The 21825-nt window shown below is 41.7% G+C and overlaps 1 protein-coding gene across 6 annotated transcripts in view; it reads right to left on the reverse strand.

The window, feature by feature from the left end:
• The window catches only part of LOC126236598 (transmembrane channel-like protein 5), a 271797-nt gene that overhangs the window by 119204 nt on the left and 130768 nt on the right, over positions 1–21825 (reverse strand). For all 6 annotated transcript variants that reach the window (XR_007544962.1, XM_049946024.1, XM_049946023.1 and 3 more), the window contains one exon: positions 20949–21097. Coding sequence is in view for 5 of the 6 variants with exons in the window: in XM_049946024.1 (XP_049801981.1) it covers positions 20949–21097 (149 nt within the window). In the remaining variant the exon portion in view is untranslated. The remainder of the gene's footprint in view (positions 1–20948; positions 21098–21825) is intronic.

The following is a 21825-nucleotide window of genomic DNA, read 5'->3' on the forward strand; positions in this document are numbered from 1 at the left end:
ACAGCCAAGTACTGGGTGGAAAGAGGGCAGTGTTGAAAGTGTTCAAAAAAATCTTAATTTTATGTTATGCTTTAGAACCTCAAAACTGACAGTAGTAGGTATAGCAGCACTGTAGCAAGTGGTTAGCATATCAGCCTGATATGCGAGCTTGAATCTTTTCAGATGCTTCTCAATTTTTTAATTTTTTAATCTGTATTAATATGACTTTGATGATCATTTTTTCTCATTTTTTTTGGTTTGAAGCTTTGTGCAAGTGATTTTAATTATTTTTTGCATTAATTTTGTTTTAATTTCTTCTATTTGATCATCTTATATTTTGTCTATGTTATTACATTCATTATTCCAAATTTTGTGCATTTATTTATAAGCCTTTCTTTCGTTTATATCTTTATCATCATTATTTTGTGCCTTGTACAACACAAATTTGTTTTTAAATATTTGTATGACAATTACTATCCAAAAAATACATATCCTGAACGAAAAGAAAAATACATTTCTGACACCACTGCACAGCCTATATACATGGATTATTCCATCTTTTGTTTTTTAATCAACAGATCAGTATCTTCAAACATTTAGATATTGTGCCAGATAAATAAAAATAATAAAAAAATCATGTGCATAAATATTCCAAATGAAAACATGATACGAAGAAAAAATACAAGCATTTGAAAACATTAATACAATGATTAAAATTAAGTAACAAAGGATTAGAAATTTTAAAAAATTTCATTTAAACCAATTAAAAAAAGTTGTGATGGTCATTTCAATAACTATTTAAAAATATAAAATTTTAAAGCGCTTGATCAGACTCGAACTCTCAACTTTCTGCATGTCAGGCTAATTTGCTACCAACTACACTATATAATGCCACTACATGTCTAAGTCTCTAATTTAAGGCTCCAGAACATCAAGCAAAAGATTTCTTTTGGTTACTTGCAAACAAGGACCAACGAAGGTGAATAGCTGCAGGGTGAGATACCTGTGACCCTAACCTACATCGCCACATAGAGTGTTTCAAAAGGTCAGTCCCACCTCTGGGGACATCTCCTTGTAAGGGCAGCGCAAGTCATACCCAAGAATTGTACAAAAACTAATCCAAAAAGTGAACTGTCATTCTTGTTGGACACTATCAGGATACCTTCATGATACAGCTCAACTGTTCCTTTCAATTTTCTTCTACATTTACTATAAAGAAATGAAATATCTAATTTCTCTTGGTTGATGAAAGGTACATATATTTTTTAAAAAGCAACCAGCACTCGAAGACACATTTCCTCTGTGCCCCTTTTATACCAGTATCTTGATGGTAAAACATATTGTTTTTTATTTTTTATTATTTTTCCATATTTGGGTATTATTTTATTAACTTCAAGATAAGACAACAATGGGTTTGATGTCCAAAACAGATAAACTCTAGGTTTTAAAAACTATTTTGTTTCTGAAATTAATTATCAGGTTACAGAGACGGGAAGGCACTTGAATTCACTGCTTTGAGACCTACGATACTAACAGCAGAAATAACTAAAATTCCATTTGGAAAAGCAAAGTTGATACCAACATCACTGTAACGAATATAGCTATGACATGAGACAACATCATGTAGAGAATATTTTCTTATATCCCTCTGGGTGAATACAGAATTACTATAAATAATAAGCACATCAAAATATATGATTACACAAAATATCAATAAAAATTAGCTTCAGATTTACTGTAGAAAAATTAAATTCCACTTTATCGTATACAGTGTATCATAGCTGTGATGTTTCTGACATTATTAAAAAAATTAATTAAATTACACTATGAATTTCAGAATGATATAAATTCTTTAAGTATTCACTCTATCATTCTAGATAACCATTCACTTTATCAAGAAGGGGTATATTCTACAATCTATTCATCAAAATTTAATTGTCGCCTCATGCATACTGACTATGTACCACTTGTCCAATTAACTGACTGCTAATTACAAAGCAGTTTACATTAACAAAGTTGTTGGGACATTTACAGCACACTGCATGCTGCCAAGTGCTGTTGGCAAGTGGGAGCATTCAGCCCTTGTGAGACCAACTGAGGAGCTATTGAGCTATTTGACTGAGAAGAGATGTCACCAGTCATGAAAACTGGGAATGGCTGGGAGAGTGGTGTGCTGGTCACATGCCATCCTCTTCATTTCCATGTCTATAGTTCAGCCCACATGTCATATAATATCCTGCATTTATGACATCCTTGGTCATTACCAGTGATTATTTCCCTAAATAGCTCTTCTGCTATTGATCCACTGATGTTATTGTTTGTTAACATGTTTCCTACGAGTTTCTCTCTTCTTGTTTCAGTGTACCTCCATAGAGAACTGGTTTCTAATACTCTTCTCAACACATCTTCATTGATAACTCTGTCTCCCCACCTGATCTTTATTGGCCTTCTGTATCATCAAATCTCCAGGGCTTCTAAAACTCTTCTCTCTTGTTCTCATATAGTCGAAGTTTCACCCCCATTTAGGGCCATACACTAAATAAATATTTTCATGGTCCATTTCATTACTACCAAGACTGACATTCTTACTGGTGGGTAAGTTCTTCCTCAAATTAAATGCAATTTTCTGCTTCCAAATAGGTAAATTTCTATATCATTCTAGCTCTTCTCTTCCAAGTCTTACTCATAAAGGTTCATACTCTTCTTCAATACTGCCCACCATCACTTTAGTCTTTTTCTTCTTTATTCCCATAGCATGCTGACAACAGAAAATCCTTTATATTGAGCTGAGGACCTTCTCTAGATCTTCCTTCTTCTCCATGACCACAGCAATATCATCTGCATATTAAAGCAAGTGTATCTTCTGCCCATTACTTTCGATCCCCACCCCAGTAGTTTCATGAACTTTGTCTATAGCTTCCTGGATGCAAGCACTCAGTATACAAGGAGGGTGAGTAAAAATACTTGCCTCATACCATTTCTAAGTTTTGCTACTTGTTCTTGATCACATCCACTTCTTTCTTATAAAAACTGAGTGTTGCCTACACGTCTTTGAACTTTAGACCAGTTTTCTTGAGCACTCTTGAACGTCTCTTGCCAGATAACATTATCAAATGCCTTTTCATGTCTGCAAAGACAATGTGAGTTAGTTTCGTACTCTGTATTTGCCTTTCAATAAGAAGCCTCAATGCCAGAATCACCTCTCTTGTTTCTAATCCCCTCCTGGATCCAACCTGATATTCACTCACCATATCCTCCACCATCTCTTCAATTCTCCTCAGAATTATCTTCATGAAATTTTTTTGTAGATGTGATATGTTTAAGATTCAGTACTGTTAACATTTCGTAGCTGTCACATTTTTTGGTGTAGGAATCATGATACATTTCTGTAAGTTGGTTGGTATCTCTCCTATGTTGTAGAGGGACCTAATGAGTTTCAGCAGCATCATTTTCATGCCATCACCAACTCTCTTGATTACTTCTGCAGAAATGAAACCAATACACACTGCTTTGGTCTCCTGTGGATCTTCAAAAGCTTTCACAAATTATTCTTGCAGAATGTTGTCTTCTTAGTCATCTTCATCTGCTTCCTCTTCTTATCCTATTACCTCCTGCAAAATAGGTGTTGTGTCATACAATGTAACCTTTCCATCTCTCCACTACATCTCCACCAAACAGCATTTTTTGCTCTATGTCTTCTATTGTGCCAGAGAGTGTTGTTTTGCATTTGTTAAAAAATATGATCGCTGAATGAGATTTTCACTCTGCAGCAGAGTGTGCGCTGATATGAAACTTCCTGGCAGATTAAAACTGTGTGCAGAACCGAGACGGCCAGCAAGTTTCATATCAGCGCACATGCCGCTGCAGAGTGAAAATCTCATTCTGGAAACATCCCCCAGGCTGTGGCTAAGCCATGTCTCCAAAATATCCTTTCTTCCAGTAGTGCTAGTTCTGAAAGGTTCGCAGAAGAGCTTCTGTGAAGTTTGGAAGGTAGGAGGCGAGGTACTGGCAGGATTGAAGCTGTGAGGATGGGTCGTGAGTCGTGCTTGAGTAGCTCAGCTGGTAGAGCACTTGCCGGAGAAAGGCAAAAGGTCCCGAGATAGATTCTCGGTCCGGCACACAGTATTAATCTGCCAAGAAGTTTAATATGATCACTGCTCTGTAGGCTATACCAATTTTTCCATTCCACATATTTTCTTCCATTTCTCTATACATTTCCTCATAAAATCTTTCTTTTGTTTTCCTCACCTATAAATTTTTTCCTCACCAATAAATCTATGGGGAGCACTGAAAGACCTAAGTCGAAACAAGGCCCCAGGAGTAGACAACATTCCATTAAAACTACTGATAGCCTTGGGAGAGCCACCCCTGACAAAACTCTACCATCTGGTGAGCAAAATGTATGAGACAGGCGAAATACCCTCAGACTTCAAGAAGAATACAATTATTCCAATCCCAAAGACCGCAGGTGTTGAACGATGTGAAAATTACCGAACTATCAGTTTAATAAGCCATGGCTGCAAAATACTATCACGAATTCTTTACAGGCGAATTGAAAAACTGATAGAAGCCGACCTCGGGGAATATCAGTTTGGATTCCGTAGAAATGTTGGAACACGTGAGGCAATACTGACCTTACGACTTATCTTAGAAGAAAGATTAAGGAAAGGCAAACCTATGTTTCTAGCAGTTGTAGACTTAGAGAAAGCTTTTGACAATATTGACTGGAATACTCTCTTTCAAATTCTAAAGGTGGCAGGGGTAAAATACAGGGAGTGAAAGGCTATTTACAATTTGTACAGGAACCAGATGGCAGTTATAAGAGTCGAGGGGCATGAAAGGGAAGCAGTGGTTGGGAAGGGAGTGAGACAGGGTTGTAGCCTATCCCCGATGTTATTTAATCTGTATATTGAGCAAGCAGTAAAGGAAACAAAAGAAAAATTCGGAGTAGGAATTAAAATCCATGGAGAAGAAATAAAAACATTGAGGTTCGCCGATGACATTGTAAATCTGCCAGAGACAGCAAAGGACCTGGAGCTGAATGGAATGGACAGTGTATGGAGTGTAGCCATGTATGGAAGTGAAACATGGACGATAAATAGTTTAGACAAGAAGAGAATAAAAGCTTTCAAAATGTGATGCTACAGAAGAATGCTGAAGATTAGATGGGTAGATCACATAACTAATGGGGAGGTATTGAATAGAACTGGGGAGGAGAGAAATTTTGGCACAACATGACTAGAAGAAGGGATCGGTTGGTAGGACATATTCTGAGGCATCAAGGGATCACCAATTTAATATTGGAGGGCAGTGTGGGGGGTAAAAATCTTAGAGGGAGATCAAGAGATGAATACACTAAACAGATTCAGAAGGATGTAGGTTGCAGTAGGTACTGGGAGATGAAGAAGCCAGCAAAGGATAGAGTAGCATGGAGAGCTGCATCAAACCAGTCTCTGGACTGAAGACCATAACAACAACAACAACAACAACAACAACGAACAACAACACCAACAACAAATCTGTGGGTTTGTCAAGGATGGTACAGCTTAAATTCTGATGAAACACAGGTTAATTATAAATAAACTTTCACTACTTGTGAGATACTCCATGAAAAACGAGTGACAGTAGGGCAATGAAACTTTGTAGAAACATTTGTAAGGACATGCAGAAACCACAGAAATAAACACATTTTAATTTCCACATGAGAAGGTATGACTTGTTCTTTGCGTATTATGTTTAGGTTCCAGGTTACAAATGTTGCTAACTGTGACAACCATCTGCATCAACAACAGGTTGAAATTGCGCTAGAGATATCATTTCACAATTTTTCACAGCACTTTTTGAATGATGGACATGGAATGTTCATCACCATGACAATACTTGAATATTGCACACTGCAGCCAGCATTTTCAGTCATGGCAACAGTAACTTCTTCAACAATTTGTGGTGCAGTTGGCCATTGGCCTCTCCCAGAAGCAATTCCCAAATCACCACTAATTAGAACTTCCAAGTCATGTTTTCAACCCCAGTCAGAAAAAGGACCTCTACACATTCCTTTAATGTGTTGAGACTCACAAAGAACAACCACACTATTGTTGCAGTTTTGATAAAACAGCTGTACGAGTAAAGTTCTGCCCACTTTGTCCAGACACACGTTGACTATCTGCAACTGTAATCCAAACTGATGTTTGTGTTTCAACTCTATATCACAGTATCAGTACTGGTAGCCATCCCGTATAAGCCACACAATCATGTCAATGTTTGGTATGATATGTTTTGTGGAACATTCACATATGTTGAAATTCTTCACACCCATTATGTTCAACTGGACACTCAGAAGAAAAGTGTCTGCTGCAAAATGTACCAATCTCAAAGTTTGTAAAAACAGAATCAAGAATTCCTGAGTCAATACTCTGTCTTCTTCCAAGTAGTAGTGTATTTTTATCACAAGAATACCTTACCAATATATTCCTCACCTCTTAAAGTGTGTATCTTTGTTTTAAAAATGTGTACTCACACTCTCCAGCAGTGTGAAACTGCTGGCCTCCAACCAACCTGTCTGTGTGCTAGACACACTGGACTTACAAACTTGGAGTTATGGTTTGGAGTGTGTTTTCATGTGAAAGCAGGAGCACTCTTATGGTTATCCCACAAACCTTGACCGAAAATTTGTATGTCAATCTGGTGGTGATCAGACTTGATGAGCTGGCATTCAAGAACAGCATTCCAGGGGGTATTTTCCAGCTGTATAATGGTTGTCCACATACTGCTGTTGTAACTCAAGATTCTCTATAGTGTGTTACATGTTGCCTTGGACTGTTCAGCCACTAGATCTGTCTCCAATTGAGCACATATGGGACATCATCAGACAATAACTCCAGTGTCATCCTTAAACAGCATCATCCGTTCCTGTATTTACTGACCAAGTGAAACAGGCATGGAACTCCATCTCACAAACTGACATCCGGCACCTGTACAACACAATGCATGCACATTTGCATGCTTGTATTCAACATTGTGGCAGTTAAATCGGTTATTAATGTAATAGCATTCGCATTTGCAATGGCTTATCTCACACTTACATTAACCTGTGACCTAGCAATGTAAATACTTAAATATGTTACCAGGAGTCCCGCTCATGCAGCTGTAGTGAGTGCATCATTCTGTCAAGTGCTCTGCTGTTACAGAGAGGTGTGTTTTTCCAGTGGTGTGCACACAACTAAGCAGATTGTATTGTTGCTGTTTTAACAGTGACATACAAAGTTGTTAAGTATAGCTGCGTGCACCACGATGGGCAAAGGCACACACGAGGTGAAGAGGAGGAACTTATGTCAATAGAAGGCACCTTGCAAGGGCAACCTGCACTGACTGAGCAAAGCTCGGTTGCCATGGATGTACTGCTGAGGATAACACCTCTCATTATGACTGGGAAGATGAGTCACAGCTTAGGGACATCCTGAAGTTCACTGAGCAGGTGTTCTACATCCAATACGAGGATGAGAACTGGATGGAGCGACTTGGTGCCATGGAGGAAACTGCAACTGGTAAAATAGGCATGAAGTGTCTACGTAATGACATTCTTCTCAATGTGGAAGTTGAATCCTGGAGCAACTATGAGGTGCTCTCGCCTCTACTGGACAAATAAATTGTCGCCGCATTGGAGAACTTGCTGCAGAAGAAGAAGAAGATGACAACTCCAGTCAAGGTACTCCTGAGAGGATTATCCTGGCTGTGGAATGAAGACATGGTCCAGAAAGGAGCACTGCAGGCTGGATTCAGAGAAGTGGCAGTCTGGCTACACAACAGGACCAACAAGCGGAAACCACCACTGTTCACCTTAGTGGTGCATGTAGAAGGAATCAGCAGCAGAAGAAGACAGTTGATGCCATCTTTGAGGTGCATAATCTGCTCGAACCTCTACCCTTGGGATTGGACACCAAGCCTCAAAGTGTTAGGTGTCAAAGAGGAGGGCATGTGGTAAAAGACTTCCGCAATCAGCCAAAATGTGTGAAGTGTGCCAGCAAACATGCCAGTCACAACTGCACATTGGAGGAGGAGGACACGCCAACATGTGCTCGTGGTGGTAGGCATCGTGGCAAATTTGTATGGCTGCGAAGCCTTCACAGGCAGTAGCAACACCACAAAGGGAATGCCTGGCACTGCGCAGACCAAACCAACAGAAGCTGGCTAAACTAAGAAGAAACACCAAAGAAGATGAAGAAGATGCAGAAAAGCCACGGCTTCAGCCCCTGTGGTGAGCAGAGGTGTGCCTGCAGTGGCCTCCCCTCCCATACAGCTGGTGGGCCCCTCCACCAGTGAGAGTGGTGGAGGGGGGGGAAGCCAGCTGCCCAGTGCAGGATCGAGGCAGTCTGTATTAGCACACCATGATGAACAAAATGCTGCAGTGGCAGAAGGTGGCACAACCACCCGCAGCAACACAGACAACCGGCACATCAACATCAGCGCCACCCTAGAAGAGGCCAAGTCATGCTTTCGGATGGCACTACATGCAAATTTGGAGGCTGCCTGCCTCCTGCTGAAGGAGGCATACCATCTTTGGCCACCAATGGAATCATGACCATGCCAAACAGGCACACACCAGCTTGCCTCATTGTCCTCCCAAACAGAAGAACACAAGGTTTGCCAGACGACATAAGTGTCATTGGATATTTGTGAGGAACGTCCTGAGAAGAGGTCCGCAGAGGTGCAGATGTGCAAGGTAATGAACATGTTCAACTGTCTGATGAGCCCTCTCAAGAGCTCGGTGAATTTAACAGAAAGGATGTGTATTATTGCCAGAAATCCCAGAATAATACTTAAAGTAACAACACCAGCAGCTCTAGCTAGGGTTTTTGGAGGTTTCTCCTTGGCCATAAGGTTAACGCCAGAGCTGTCCCTCAAGTGGCCTCTCAAAACATTCCAGAACTTTGTCCACAAAATTTTTCTATGCCTACTTTTTACTTATTGTGCATGGTCTCATTCAAAATACTCTCCTCCACAACTGATACACCACTCCCAATGCCATTTCCACTTCTGGAAGCAGTCTTGGTATGCCTTTTGCTGAATCGCACAAAGCACTGTCTGCATTTTTTTTTAAATCTTGTCTATCGTTGCAAATCTTCATCATTTCAACATCTCAACATTATAACAATAGACCCATGTCTCATCACCAGTTATGACTCTCTTAAGACCTCTTGTTCTCATTCATGAGATCCAAAACCTCTTCACAGATAGCGAAGCAACGTCTTCTGGTCTTGACTCATTAGCTATGGGACCAACTTGGTGGCAACATTATGCATTCAAAGATTCTGTGTCATGAATTCAGCTGAAATGTTAAATTCTTCTGCAATCTGTCAGTCAGTCAGTTAGTCTTCGATTGGCACACACATTCGTGATGTGAGTGTTGTCAGTAGACGAAGGGCGTCCTGTACGAGGGTCAACTTAAACTGCTGTCTTGCCATTTTTAAGCCTTGTGAACCAGTCATAACACAGAGTATGGCTTAAGCACTCTTCACCATACACTTCCTGCATCATTTGGTGTGTCTCTGTAGAGATTTTCTTGAGTGTGATGCAAAATTTAATGCAGATACCGCGCTCCTCTAACTCTACCATCTCAAAGTTCGCAAACATTGTGACACAACATTCTACTCAATACAGCTATGAACAGTAACTAACAGACATATAACAATGAAACTTCCAGCAATTACACATCAAACACAGGGGTGTGCAGGGACGCCAACCGCATTTCACTCCGACACAGCATTGGTGCAAAATTACAAATTTTCCGGAATTTTTTGAACAGACATCATATGTTACCTATAAAACTGTATTCCCAAAATATAATTACTAAATTAATTTTTTTTGTGTTGCTTTTTTCTTTTTCTTTTATTTTTTTGCTGATCAGTGTATTTGCTATGCCTACACTATCCAATCAAAAGTATCATGTCACCTATTAATGAACGTTAACATAGGATGTGTCCACCCTCCACATTTATTATGGCTTGAACTCTGCTGGGGTCACATTCAGTGAGGTGTCTGAATGTCTATGCAGGAATGGCAGCCCATTATCCCTCAAGAGCTGAAGGTGTTCCATTGGGCTCATATCTGGAATGTTACTGTCCACAAACGATTGCTTCACAGATTATTGTCCACAAACGATTGCTTCACAGATTATTGTCCACAAACCACTGCTTCACACGTTATTGCCCACAAAATATTGCTTCATAGATGCTGCTTTATACAGAGTGCATTGCCATGCTGATACAAACAATTATCTTCTCCGAACTGATCCTCTACCGCATGCAGCATGAAAATCTGTAAAATATGTTCATATCCTTCTACATTTAGCATTTTCTTAAGCACAATATAGGAACCACACCTTAACTATCAAAAACGCCCCCAAACCATAATCCAAGACCATCTCCGTCCTTCACTGTTGGCACTAAACATCAGATTGCCATAGGTAAAGCATGATTAATCACTCCAAATCAATCATTTCCAGTCATCCACTGTCCTGTGGTGCAGCTCTTTATACCACCTCAAATGATGCTTAGCACTGGCTACAAAAATGTATGTCTTATGGGGAGTTGCTTCACCATTGTACCCCATTCTTTTTAATTCTCTATGCATAATCATTGTGTAAGCTGGACTGCTGGTAGATTTCTGGAACTCACAAGTGATTCCTTCCGATGATTTCTTGCAATTTTTTTTACAACCAACCTCTGCAATACATTGACGGTCTCTGTTTGCTGGTGCACAAGGTCTGCCTCATCCTTGTTTAACCATGGTTCTTCTTTCATGTTCCAGACTTCACAATCACATCACCAACACTTGACTTGTGCAGCTTGAGAAAGATTTATTACTCAGGTGACATACAATGACTAAACAACATTCAAAGTCGTTGAGCTCACCTGACCAACCCTTCTGCTGTTTTCGCTTCTCTACTGACAACACAATAGACTCCACCTTCTTTTGTACTGACAGTTCTGCCTTTCATGACATCTAGTGGTCAATTCCAGATGGAGCTGACTGTGGCATTTAGATCTCTCTCCGCTTCGTACTTTGATGGCCATTCGAACAGCAATACCAGCTGAGTAGAAAATCTTGAAATTTTAATTAGTGGGTGTATACAGTATAGCACAAAGAATAAATGATTAAATTGGTAGGTGATGTGATGGTATGTGTGAAATTTAGTATACAGAGCTGCCATCTCTAGCAGCAACAACAGCTCGAACCCGGCTGGGTATCAAGTGAAATGGAGCTTGGATGACTGACACAGGTATCTCTTCCATGCTGCTTCAACTCTATGCCAGAGTTCATCAGTATTAGTGGTTGGCAAGTGGTGGTATGCCAGTTTCTTGGCAACCCTTGACCGGTTGGTTTGAGTGGCTGAGAGATATGAGAACATCCTGGACAGGTCAACAGCTGAACACACTTTCTATTGAGGCAGGTCAGAATAGCATGGGTAACATGTAGTTTTGCATTATCTTTCTGGAAGAGTATGTCATGGAGGCCTAAAATATAGGGCACAGACAACGATCTTAACACATTAGGAATGTAACAGCTGATGTCCAAATTACCAGCTACGTGGACCAAAGGTGATCATATTGCATACTCAGTGGCAGTTCATACTATCACATCATGTGCTGGAGCCACACGATTATGAAAAATGCACATTGACAACTTTTGTTCTCCTCAGAGCCTCCACATATGGGTATGTCCAATCTGATGCTGTACGCGCTACAAGGACTCATCTGATAGGACAACAAGGTGGTACTACACTGTCATTGATATTGTTGGATGCACCACTGTTGTTGCATGTCTCTTTGTTGCCACCTAAAGCAAGCTGCAACAAAGGTTGCTATTCTGACAGTCCTTGTCAATACTTGACTTGTTGCCAATAAACCTATTTCCTGACTCAAGGTACGTGACATCACTGTACAATTATGCATGGTCAAGTGAATCTTAGAACATATTCTTATCTCAAACATGAGGTATTTCGGACAGAATGACCTTCTCAAAGCCAACCAGCATGGATTCCAAAAACATCAATCTTGTGAAACCCAAGTTACACTTTTCTCACATGATACACTGAAAGCCTTGTATCAAGGCAGAAAGGTAGATGCAGTATTTCTTAAATTCCGAAAAGCATTTGACTCAGTACCACACCTGCACTTACTGTCAAAAGTATGATCATATGGGGTATCAAGTGAAATCTGTCACTGGATTAAGGATTTTTTTGTAGGAAGGATGCAGCATGTTATCTTGAATGGAGAGTCATCATCAGACATTGGAGTTACTTCAAGGTGTGCCACAGGGATGTGTGTTGGGGCCCTTGCTGTTTATGTTGTATATTAATGACCATGGAGAGAATATTAATAGTAACTTCAGACTTTTTGTAGATGATGCAGTTATCTGTAATGAAGTACTATCTGAAAGAAGCTGCATAAATATTCACTCAGACCCTGGTAAGATTTCAAAGTGGTGCAAAGATTAGCAACTTGCTTTAAATGATTGGAAGTAAAAACTGAGCACTTCACAAAATTAAAATAAAATAAAATAAAATAAAATAATGTAGTATCTTATGACTATAATATCAATGAGTCACTGTTATAACCAGCCAGTTCATACAAATGTTTGGGTGTAATGTCTGTAGGGACATGAAATGGAATTGTCACATGGGCTCAGTCATGGGTAAAGCAGGTGGTAGACTTCAGTGGAATACTGGGGAAGTGCCATCAGTCTGCAACGGAGACTGCTTACAAATCACTCATGTGACTAGTTCTAGAATATTGGTCATGTGTGTGGGGCCCATACCAAATAGGGCTAACAGGGGATATCGAAGATATACAGAGAAGGGCAGCACAGATGCTCACAGGCTTGCTTGATCCGTGGGAGAGTGTCACAGAGGTACCGAAGGAACTGAACTGGAAGACTCTTGGAGAAAGACATAAACTATCCCAAGAAACTCTATTAATAGAGTTTCAAGAGCCAGCTTCAAATGATGACTCTAGGAATATACTATAATCCCTTCAGTATCAATCACATAGGGATCATGAGGATAAGACAGAATAATTACAGCATGCACAGAGGTATTCAAACAATCATTCTTTCTGCACTCCATATGTAGATGCAATGAGAAGAAACCCTAATAACCGGTACAGTCGATGTAGAACAATGGGTGTGCCCTCCGAGGCACTACTCATGTTGGGCCATTTTGATCCTGCTTGATGGTGAACAAGGTCTTCCTGAACCCATCGATTCCATGTTCACTTAACAGTTGTGGGAGCCCAATCAAAACAATCAACGAACACAGGATGATGAACTGCAGTCTCAACATGCCACAATCATCAAATTCCGACACATGCTGATGGATGATTTTGTTTCTTACATGAGGCATAACACAATGCAACTGCATAATTTTTTCTTACACACAGAATGTAGATAATCGTTACTCCTAACTATTTCGTGTACTTACACTGAAAGAAAATCGAGGATAATGGAATGTAGTCGAATTAAGTCAGGTGATGCTGAGGGAATTAGATTAGGAATTGAGACACTTAAAGTAGTAAAGGAGTTTTGCTATTTGGTGAGCAAAATAACTGATGATGGTTGAAGTAGAGAAGATATAAAATGTAGACTGGCAATGGCAAGTAAAGTGTTTCTGAAGAAGAGAAATTTGTTAACATCGAGTATAGATTTAAGTGTCAGGAAGTCATTTCTGAAAGTATTTGTACGGAGTACAGCCATGTATGGAAGTGAAACATGGACAATAAATAGTTTGGACAAGAAGAGAATAGACGCTTTCGAAATGTGATGCTACAGAAGAATGCTGAAGATTAGATGGGTAGATCACATAACTAATGAGGAGGTATTGAACAGAATTGGGGAGAAGAGGAGTTTGTGGCACAACTTGACAAGAAGAAGGGACCAGTTGGTAGGACATGTTCTGAGGCATCAAGGAATCACAAATTTAGCATTGGAGGGCAGCGTGGAGGGTAAAAATCGTAGAGGGAGACCAAGAGATGAATACACTAAGCAGATTCAGAAGGATGTAGGTTACAGTAGGTACTGGGAGATGAAGAAGCTTGCACAGGGTAGAGTAGCATGTAGAACTGGATAAAACCAGTCTCAGGACTGAAGACCACAACAACAACAACAACAACAACACTGAAATTCAAATCAGCTGCATATACAAGCATGTAGTACACCTAATGCCAGTTTAACATTTGTTGTACGCAACCTTCACTGTGTTTTTACTAAGAGGCACATTCTGTCATTGAGATAACTGAAGCTTGGATTTAGCATTCTATCCTATTCATCATTAAGAAGTCATGGCAAAAATTTGTTGAACTCACCCCTGTATAGACTTCGTTTGACAAAATTTTGCAACAAGTGTAATGCATTGATTAATATCACAAGCACTGTGGACACTCATGTATGGTTTACCAAAGCTGCAGATTACATAACAGCTATACAGATATGTTTAGTGATGCAAATTATCTTATGACTTTTTCTGAGTGTATGTGATATCCCAGTATAAGGACACCAACAATGGAAATGTACTGAAAGAGAAGGCAAGGATGATAACTGTTGTGACTCGCCGATCATTTAAAGTGCCGCCGCGCAATTACGCACGTCCTCTACGTGCGGCGCTGTCTGCCTGCCAGCCATGCAGCAGCGGCGCCACCTAAGCGGCCAGCGGAGCAGCGGCCGCTAGACTGAGACTCAGTGCTTATCTGAACGCTAACGTGTTCACATGTCAACTTACTCTGTGACATATATGTGTTGTTGTGTCGTTTCTAAATATACTTGTTAAACTAGAAGTTCTAACAATTGGCGACGAGGATGGGATTTTTCCTTTTCACCGTTGACTCACAGGGTTCCATGGCTACTGTCGAGCAACTCTTGCAAAATCTCCTTGAACAGCAAACGCTTCTAACGGCGGCGATTCGCGATTTCGTCGCGGCGTCAAATGCGGGCCGTTTCTCGTCGTTGGCTGTACCGCCTTTTCTTCCTTACGACGAGACGGCAGAAGACTGGTCGGATTATGAAAAACGTCTTCGACAGCACTTCTTGGCATTTTATGTCTCGGACGAACAAGCATGTAAGTCTCTGTTCCTTTCCTGGATTTCGCCTCAAATGTATCGGTTGTTGTCGCAATTGGCCCCTTTGAAGGATCCTGCGTCTTTGTCCTTTGCTGAAATGTGTTCCCTTCTGTCGGTCTATTTTCAAAAGCAAACGCATGTGGTAGCCTCTCGTGTTGCCTTTTATCGTTGTCACAAACAACCCAATCAATCCTATCGCGCTTGGGCTGCTGAACTTCGCGGCCTCAGTCGAAAGTGTCACTTTGTTACTGATGTTCACAAAGAATCCTATGCCGATTCCATGGTACGGGATGCTATTATCCGGTCGGCGCCCGACAAAGAAGTTCGGCAACGTGCCCTTCAGTTGGAGAATCCGACTTTAGATGAAGTTCTCTCCATTGCGCAGTCTTTTGAAATTTCTCGCGCCGCTGGGGCACAAATAGAAGCGTGGGGTGACGTCGGGAAAATACAACCTCTGTGCGCTGTTGACGACGCGCGCGGCGCGTCCCCGCCGGCCGACGTGGCCGCAGTGCGCTCCCACGCGCAGCCTCGGCCAAGCCGTAAACAAACCCCTAAGAAACTGCAGCAAAATCTCCGGCAACTTCCTTCATGTCCAAGGTGTTTTACGAAACATTCACGCGAGGATTGTCCACAACGTTGGGCTGTGTGTCACAACTGCAAAAAGAAAGGTCATGTGTCTTCCGTTTGCAAGTCCGACCGCATACATGATGTTCAGGAACATGACGCTGATTCTGATTCTGTGTTGTCTGTCAATTGCACTTCTTCCCTTTCAGGGAAGTTATTCCTCACTGTCCAAATCCTTGGTCGAGATGTTCGCATGCAAGTGGATACCGGTTCTGCCGCCACTATAATTAATTCTCAGACGTATCTTCAGCTGGGTTCTCCACTCCTGTCCCCTGTCACTCGGCAATTACGGACGTACAATAAACAGAAGATTTCTCTCTTGGGACAGTTTAATGCGGAGGTATCTTACAAATCCGTCGTTCGCACTGTTCCCATATTTGTGGTCGACCGCCCGCATCTCGTGGTCGTGCGGTAGCGTTCTCGCTTCCCACGCCCGGGTTCCCGGGTTCGATTCCCGGCGGGGTCAGGGATTTTCTCTGCCTCGTGATGGCTGGGTGTTGTGTGCTGTCCTTAGGTTAGTTAGGTTTAAGTAGTTCTAAGTTCTAGGGGACTTATGACCACAGCAGTTGAGTCCCATAGTGCTCAGAGCCATTTTGTGGTCGACCAGGGCAACGCAGAAAATCTTTTTGGTTTCGATGCCTTCCGCGTTTTTGGGTTCTCCATTGATGACTCTGTCAATATTGTCTCTGACGCTATTCCCTATGCTCAACTGGATTCTTTGTCGACGACCTTTTCGTCCATTTTTTCTCTTGGGTTAGGCCGTGCACACGACTTTGAAGCTCATATCACGCTCAAACCCACTGCTCGGCCTAAGTTTTTTCGGGCTCGGCCCATTCCTGTGGCCCTTCGTGATCGGGTCAAACAGGAGTTGGATCGTCTCACTACTTCAGGGGTCTTGCTTCCTGTCACTTCCAGTGAGTGGTCCTCTCCTGTCGTTGTAGTTGCCAAGCCCAATGGTTCTATTCGTCTCTGTGGCGATTTCAAAGCCACGGTAAATGCTCAATGCCTCATCGACACTTACCCTATGCCCCGTCCTGAAGAACTGTTCGCTAAACTCGCTGGAGGGCAGTATTTTTCTAAAATTGACCTGTCAGAAGCTTATCATCAACTTCCTCTCGACGCTGCTTCCCGGCAGTTTCTGGTTCTTAACACGCCTTTCGGCCTCTATCAATACCAACGCTTGCCATTCGGGGTTGCTAGCGCCCCTGCTCTCTTTCAGCGATTCTTGGAACAATTATTGCTCCCTGTTCCTGGGTGTATCAATTACATGGACGACATTGTTGTCACGGGCTCCACCACTGACGAACATCTTCAAACTCTCCACACACTTTTTAATGTCTTACAGACTGCAGGTCTTAAGTGTAATCTTCAGGAATCACAATTTTTTCAGGCATCTATCACGTACTTGGGGTTTCAACTCTCTCGGGATGGTATTCGTCCGCTTCAACAAACTGTCGCTGCGATCGATGCCCTTCCTCGCCCTACGTCTGTTAAGGAACTGCAGGCCTTCTTGGGGAAAATCGCCTACTATCACAAGTTTTTACCGTCTGCAGCGTCGGTGGCTCAGCCGTTGCATCGCCTGTTGCATAAAAATGTGCCTTTTCACTGGTCCGCGTCATGTGACGCAGCTTTCCAGAAATTGCGGGGTTGGGGCAGTCCTTGCGCACCGTTTTTCTGACGGTTCAGAACAACCCATTGCTTATGCCTCCAAAACGCTCACGGATGCCCAACAAAAGTATTCTCAGATTGAGAAAGAAGCTTTGGCCATCATTTATGCTCTTCATAAGTTTGGTGTTTTTCTCTATGGCACAAAATTTCATCTTGTTACGGATCACAAATCACTTGTTTCCTTGTTTCACCCATCAACGTCACTTCCCGACAAGGCTGCACACCGCCTCCAGCGTTGGGCTCTTTACTTGTCCCGTTTCAACTATGAGATTCATTTCCGGCCAACGGCTCAACATGCGAATGCTGATGCTTTGTCTCGCCTCCCCATGGGCCCTGATCAGGCATTCGAGAGGGACGAACTTTTGTGTTTCCACCTGGATGTTGCCGAGCAGCGGGTTGTGGACGGGTTCCCCATCACTGGGGACAGGCTGGCGGCTGCTACGGGTTCTGACCCTACCCTCTCCCGGGTTTTACGCTGTATTCAGACGGGTTGGCCTGATCGCCCGTCCGCTAAGACTTCTGATCCGTTGCGGAACTACTACCCTTTGCGCTACCGCCTCACGGCTAGGGATGGTGTTATCCTCCTCTCCACTGACAATGTTTCGCCGCGTGTTGTGGTCCGCAATTTGCCTCTTCTGACTTTGCGGATTTTTGTGCTCGTCACGGTGTTACGCACGTCATGGCCCCGCCGTTCCATCCACAATCCAACGGTGAGGCTGAACGACTGGTCCGCACGTTTAAGGCTCAAATGCGGAAACTTCTGACTTCTTCTGCTGCTGATGAGGCGCTTCTCCAGTTCCTGGCGTCTTACCGTTTCACCCCCATGGGCGATCACAGCCCAGCTGAGCTCTTACATGGCCGACAGCCCCGCACTCTACTTCATCTTCTGCGGCCTCCCACCTCCCGGCCGCGGGTGCCGTCACTTGGCCGGTTCACCGCCGACGACCTCGTCTGGGTACGGGGATATGGCAGGCGGCCAAAATGGAGCCCGGGCCGCATCTTAAGACACCGTGGCAGACGCCTGTATGAAATCCAGACGGACACAGGTGTTGCAGTGCGTCATTCGGACCAGCTTCGGCCTCGGGTGCCAGCAACACCTGTTCCGAATGCCGCCACACCACCCTTGACTCTCCCTGTTGCTCGGGATCTTGGCACATCTCCATACTCACAACGCCGCCCTCTACCCGTCATCGCGATGCCAGCACCAGAACGGATGCCACCAGATGACGTGCCCATGCGGGAACCGGAGGACCAACCAGTGTCAGAGTACATCTACTCGCCTCCTCCTCCAACAGACGCTGACGCATCGCCCATGTCTCCTGTCATATCAACTGGACTTGCCGCAACGGGCAGATTGGTGCGTGGGGCCCCAGCAGATTCGACCCCTACGTCTCCTGTCATCTCGACCCATTATCATCGGGGACACTTCCGTCCGTACGGGAAGCCTCCTCCTCGAGACTTTACGTCGAGTCACACAACGCCTATGGACGTCAGCCATCTCCAGGACACATCCATCAAGACCAGTGCAACAATTTCAAAGGGGGGAAAAGTGTTGTGACTCGCCGATCATTTAAAGTGCCGCCGCGCAATTACGCACGTCCTCTACGTGCGGCGCTGTCTGCCTGCCAGCCATGCAGCAGCGGCGCCACCTAAGCGGCCAGCGGAGCAGCGGCCGCTAGACTGAGACTCAGTGCTTATCTGAACGCTAACGTGTTCACATGTCAACTTACTCTGTGACATATATGTGTTGTTGTGTCGTTTCTAAATATACTTGTTAAACTAGAAGTTCTAACAATAACATCTACCACCTCCCAAGCATGATGGTCATAGCCACATAACGTTCAATGGCGACAGTTTTTAGTGGCAGTCTTGGATTTCAGTTCACTGTTGTTCTAAATAAATGAGATTAAATGGTAAGTTTACCACACAGTATGGTCATGTTGAAATTTTAACCAGTTTAATACCAACTATGTATCTTTGATCAATTTCACATATTCATAATATGTTAATTCAGCAAGCAAACAATTCATATATCAGACCTCAAAGAATGTATGTAGTGCTAACTAGTTACAATAGTTGCCAACTTAATCACTCATGTACATTCTACTAATGTTAACGACTTAGGAGTAGTAGCTTGTATTTTAAATCAGCACAGTGAAACCACACATGGCAAAGAATAAAGTACACACTGCTACTTGCCACAACTCTTAACAGTGTGGTTATGTTTGGAAACACATGTCTAGCTCCAATTCACATAAATCTGCATTTACACCACTAAAAATTAAAATTTTTGGCATTAACTTCAGCAATAGAAGGTCATGTGTGAAGCATATTGCAAATTAAATGAATTTTTAAACTAAAACGGATCTCTCTTCAAGAGAGTTTCAGAAGCCAAAGAAAATTATATCACTGGGTAGTGTTTAATATGTTAAATCACTCCCAGTCATTATTACTTATTGTTTGTTACGCAAATATAAGAGTAAGGTGGAAAACAATTTCAACAGTCTGTCAGTTTTGTTGTAGAAGGAAATTAATTGAAACCTGGACAACAATTTCAATCTTGTTTATGTGCCTGTTGACCATTCAGTATCTCAACAATGTGGTAACTTGTTACCTTTATCCCTTCCACTATTTGTATTCCACTGAGGAATTACCATTAGTTATCATACAGTGTTTCTTGAAATTACAGTCACTAATACACTTAAACAGGAATTATTTTATGTGTAGTTAAGACTTACCATTAACACATTATGTTTAATAACAAAATAAAATAAATGTTTAAGACACAGGCTTCATATAATAACAAAACAAATGACATCCAAACAAATGTTACAATGATTTAATACTGAGCCAATTCCATGTTTATGGTTAAACTTTCTGAAACATTTGGTCTTATTTATACTCAAAAACCCTAATCAAAACTTCATTTCTGAGGCCTGTTGCTAATCCTGAATATATGAGTTTTCGCTGGTGATCTCTACACTACCTGGACGTAGAATTCTGGTCTCTGAGTATAGAGCTTCAGTGTGAATGCAGATTCCTGTCATCTGCATCATCTACCATATTGCAGTTAGTCAAAAAATTTCCCAATGGTCTGTGCATGATAAACAATTATTTACTTATTTCTGGTTTTGAACCTTCAGCCAGCATGCAATGTAAAAGGCTGAAGTAGGAGCAGAATCAAGAAGTATTATCTTTTTGTGTTCTAGTGATATGTTGCAGCAGCCATAGTGTAGTTATGCAAGAAATAAAATACAAGCACCTTTGACCAACATACCCAGACAACTGGAGTTCAACATCCAGGCGGTATAGAGATTACTGGTTTTTGCATTAGTTCTTTGAGGTGAAATGGAAGTAAGTGGCTAGTGTCAGCAAAGCAAGCATAAAAAACTAGCTAAAAACAATACAGAAGCTAACTTCCATGAGACAATCTCTCTAGTCTCTTTCTTTCTTGGTTGACTAATTTTGGCTATTGATGTATATAAGTGCATGTATTACTGGTAACATGCTGAAAGAAGGCCGAAGAAATAACATTAAGGAATAACATCAATACATAATTACTAGACCTACCTCAATGATAGTGCAAGAAATGCCAAACCAAAGCAACATGCGGTAGTGAAGAAGTATGCCAGTGGCATGCTGTACTCCACATTGGGGAAAACTGAGAATGATGTGTTGGTGTAGTGGCCATAATACAAAATGCTATTGGTGAAAGAACCCTAAAATATTTACAAAATGTTATATAGTACATATGACTGGTGTTTTTCATAGTTATCTGCAGAAATTAATACAAACTGCTACAACACAAAAGTCAAATGATGCTGTTGCATAAAGTGATATTCATAAACAAAAACTACACATAAGAAAGCACCAGAAAATCTGTGAACATATATACAAGGTGGCATTCTATATCTTCAGCAAAATGTCTACTGTGCAAAGCACTCTTCAGTGTATGGTGCAATGTGCTTAAAATACTGCCATACCTTTCAGTGTTACAGCCACTCCATCCACATGTTCAGGTTTAAGCAAAATAATCCTCTGTATGCTACAATAAACATGTACATCTTATTACTACTGATGTGACCATTATTGCAAAGAAGATTAATATTGTATATTCATGAAATGTGTTTCGGATTAGTGTTTCCCATAACATTTCACAAAGTAAGAATTTTGTTATTGTCACTGATCTTGCTCTGAAAATTATATAAGCTAATAAATGTCTATCGTAAGTGTTCTCTGGAAATAAGTAATCATGGTGTAATAAATCCTTACAGTAAAGGCATATGTCTTCGATGTTATATCTGAAGTATATTGTGTATTAAATGGAACAAATTCAACCAAATAGCACTACTATATCCAGTGAATTAATATTCATGGAATTCCAACCCAGGATACAAAAGTTTGCAGCAAAAAATCAACATAACTTTGAGTTTAAAGTCGTTTTACG

The sequence above is a fragment of the Schistocerca nitens genome, chromosome 2 (assembly GCF_023898315.1).
Source record: "Schistocerca nitens isolate TAMUIC-IGC-003100 chromosome 2, iqSchNite1.1, whole genome shotgun sequence".
Classification (NCBI taxonomy): domain Eukaryota; kingdom Metazoa; phylum Arthropoda; class Insecta; order Orthoptera; family Acrididae; genus Schistocerca; species Schistocerca nitens.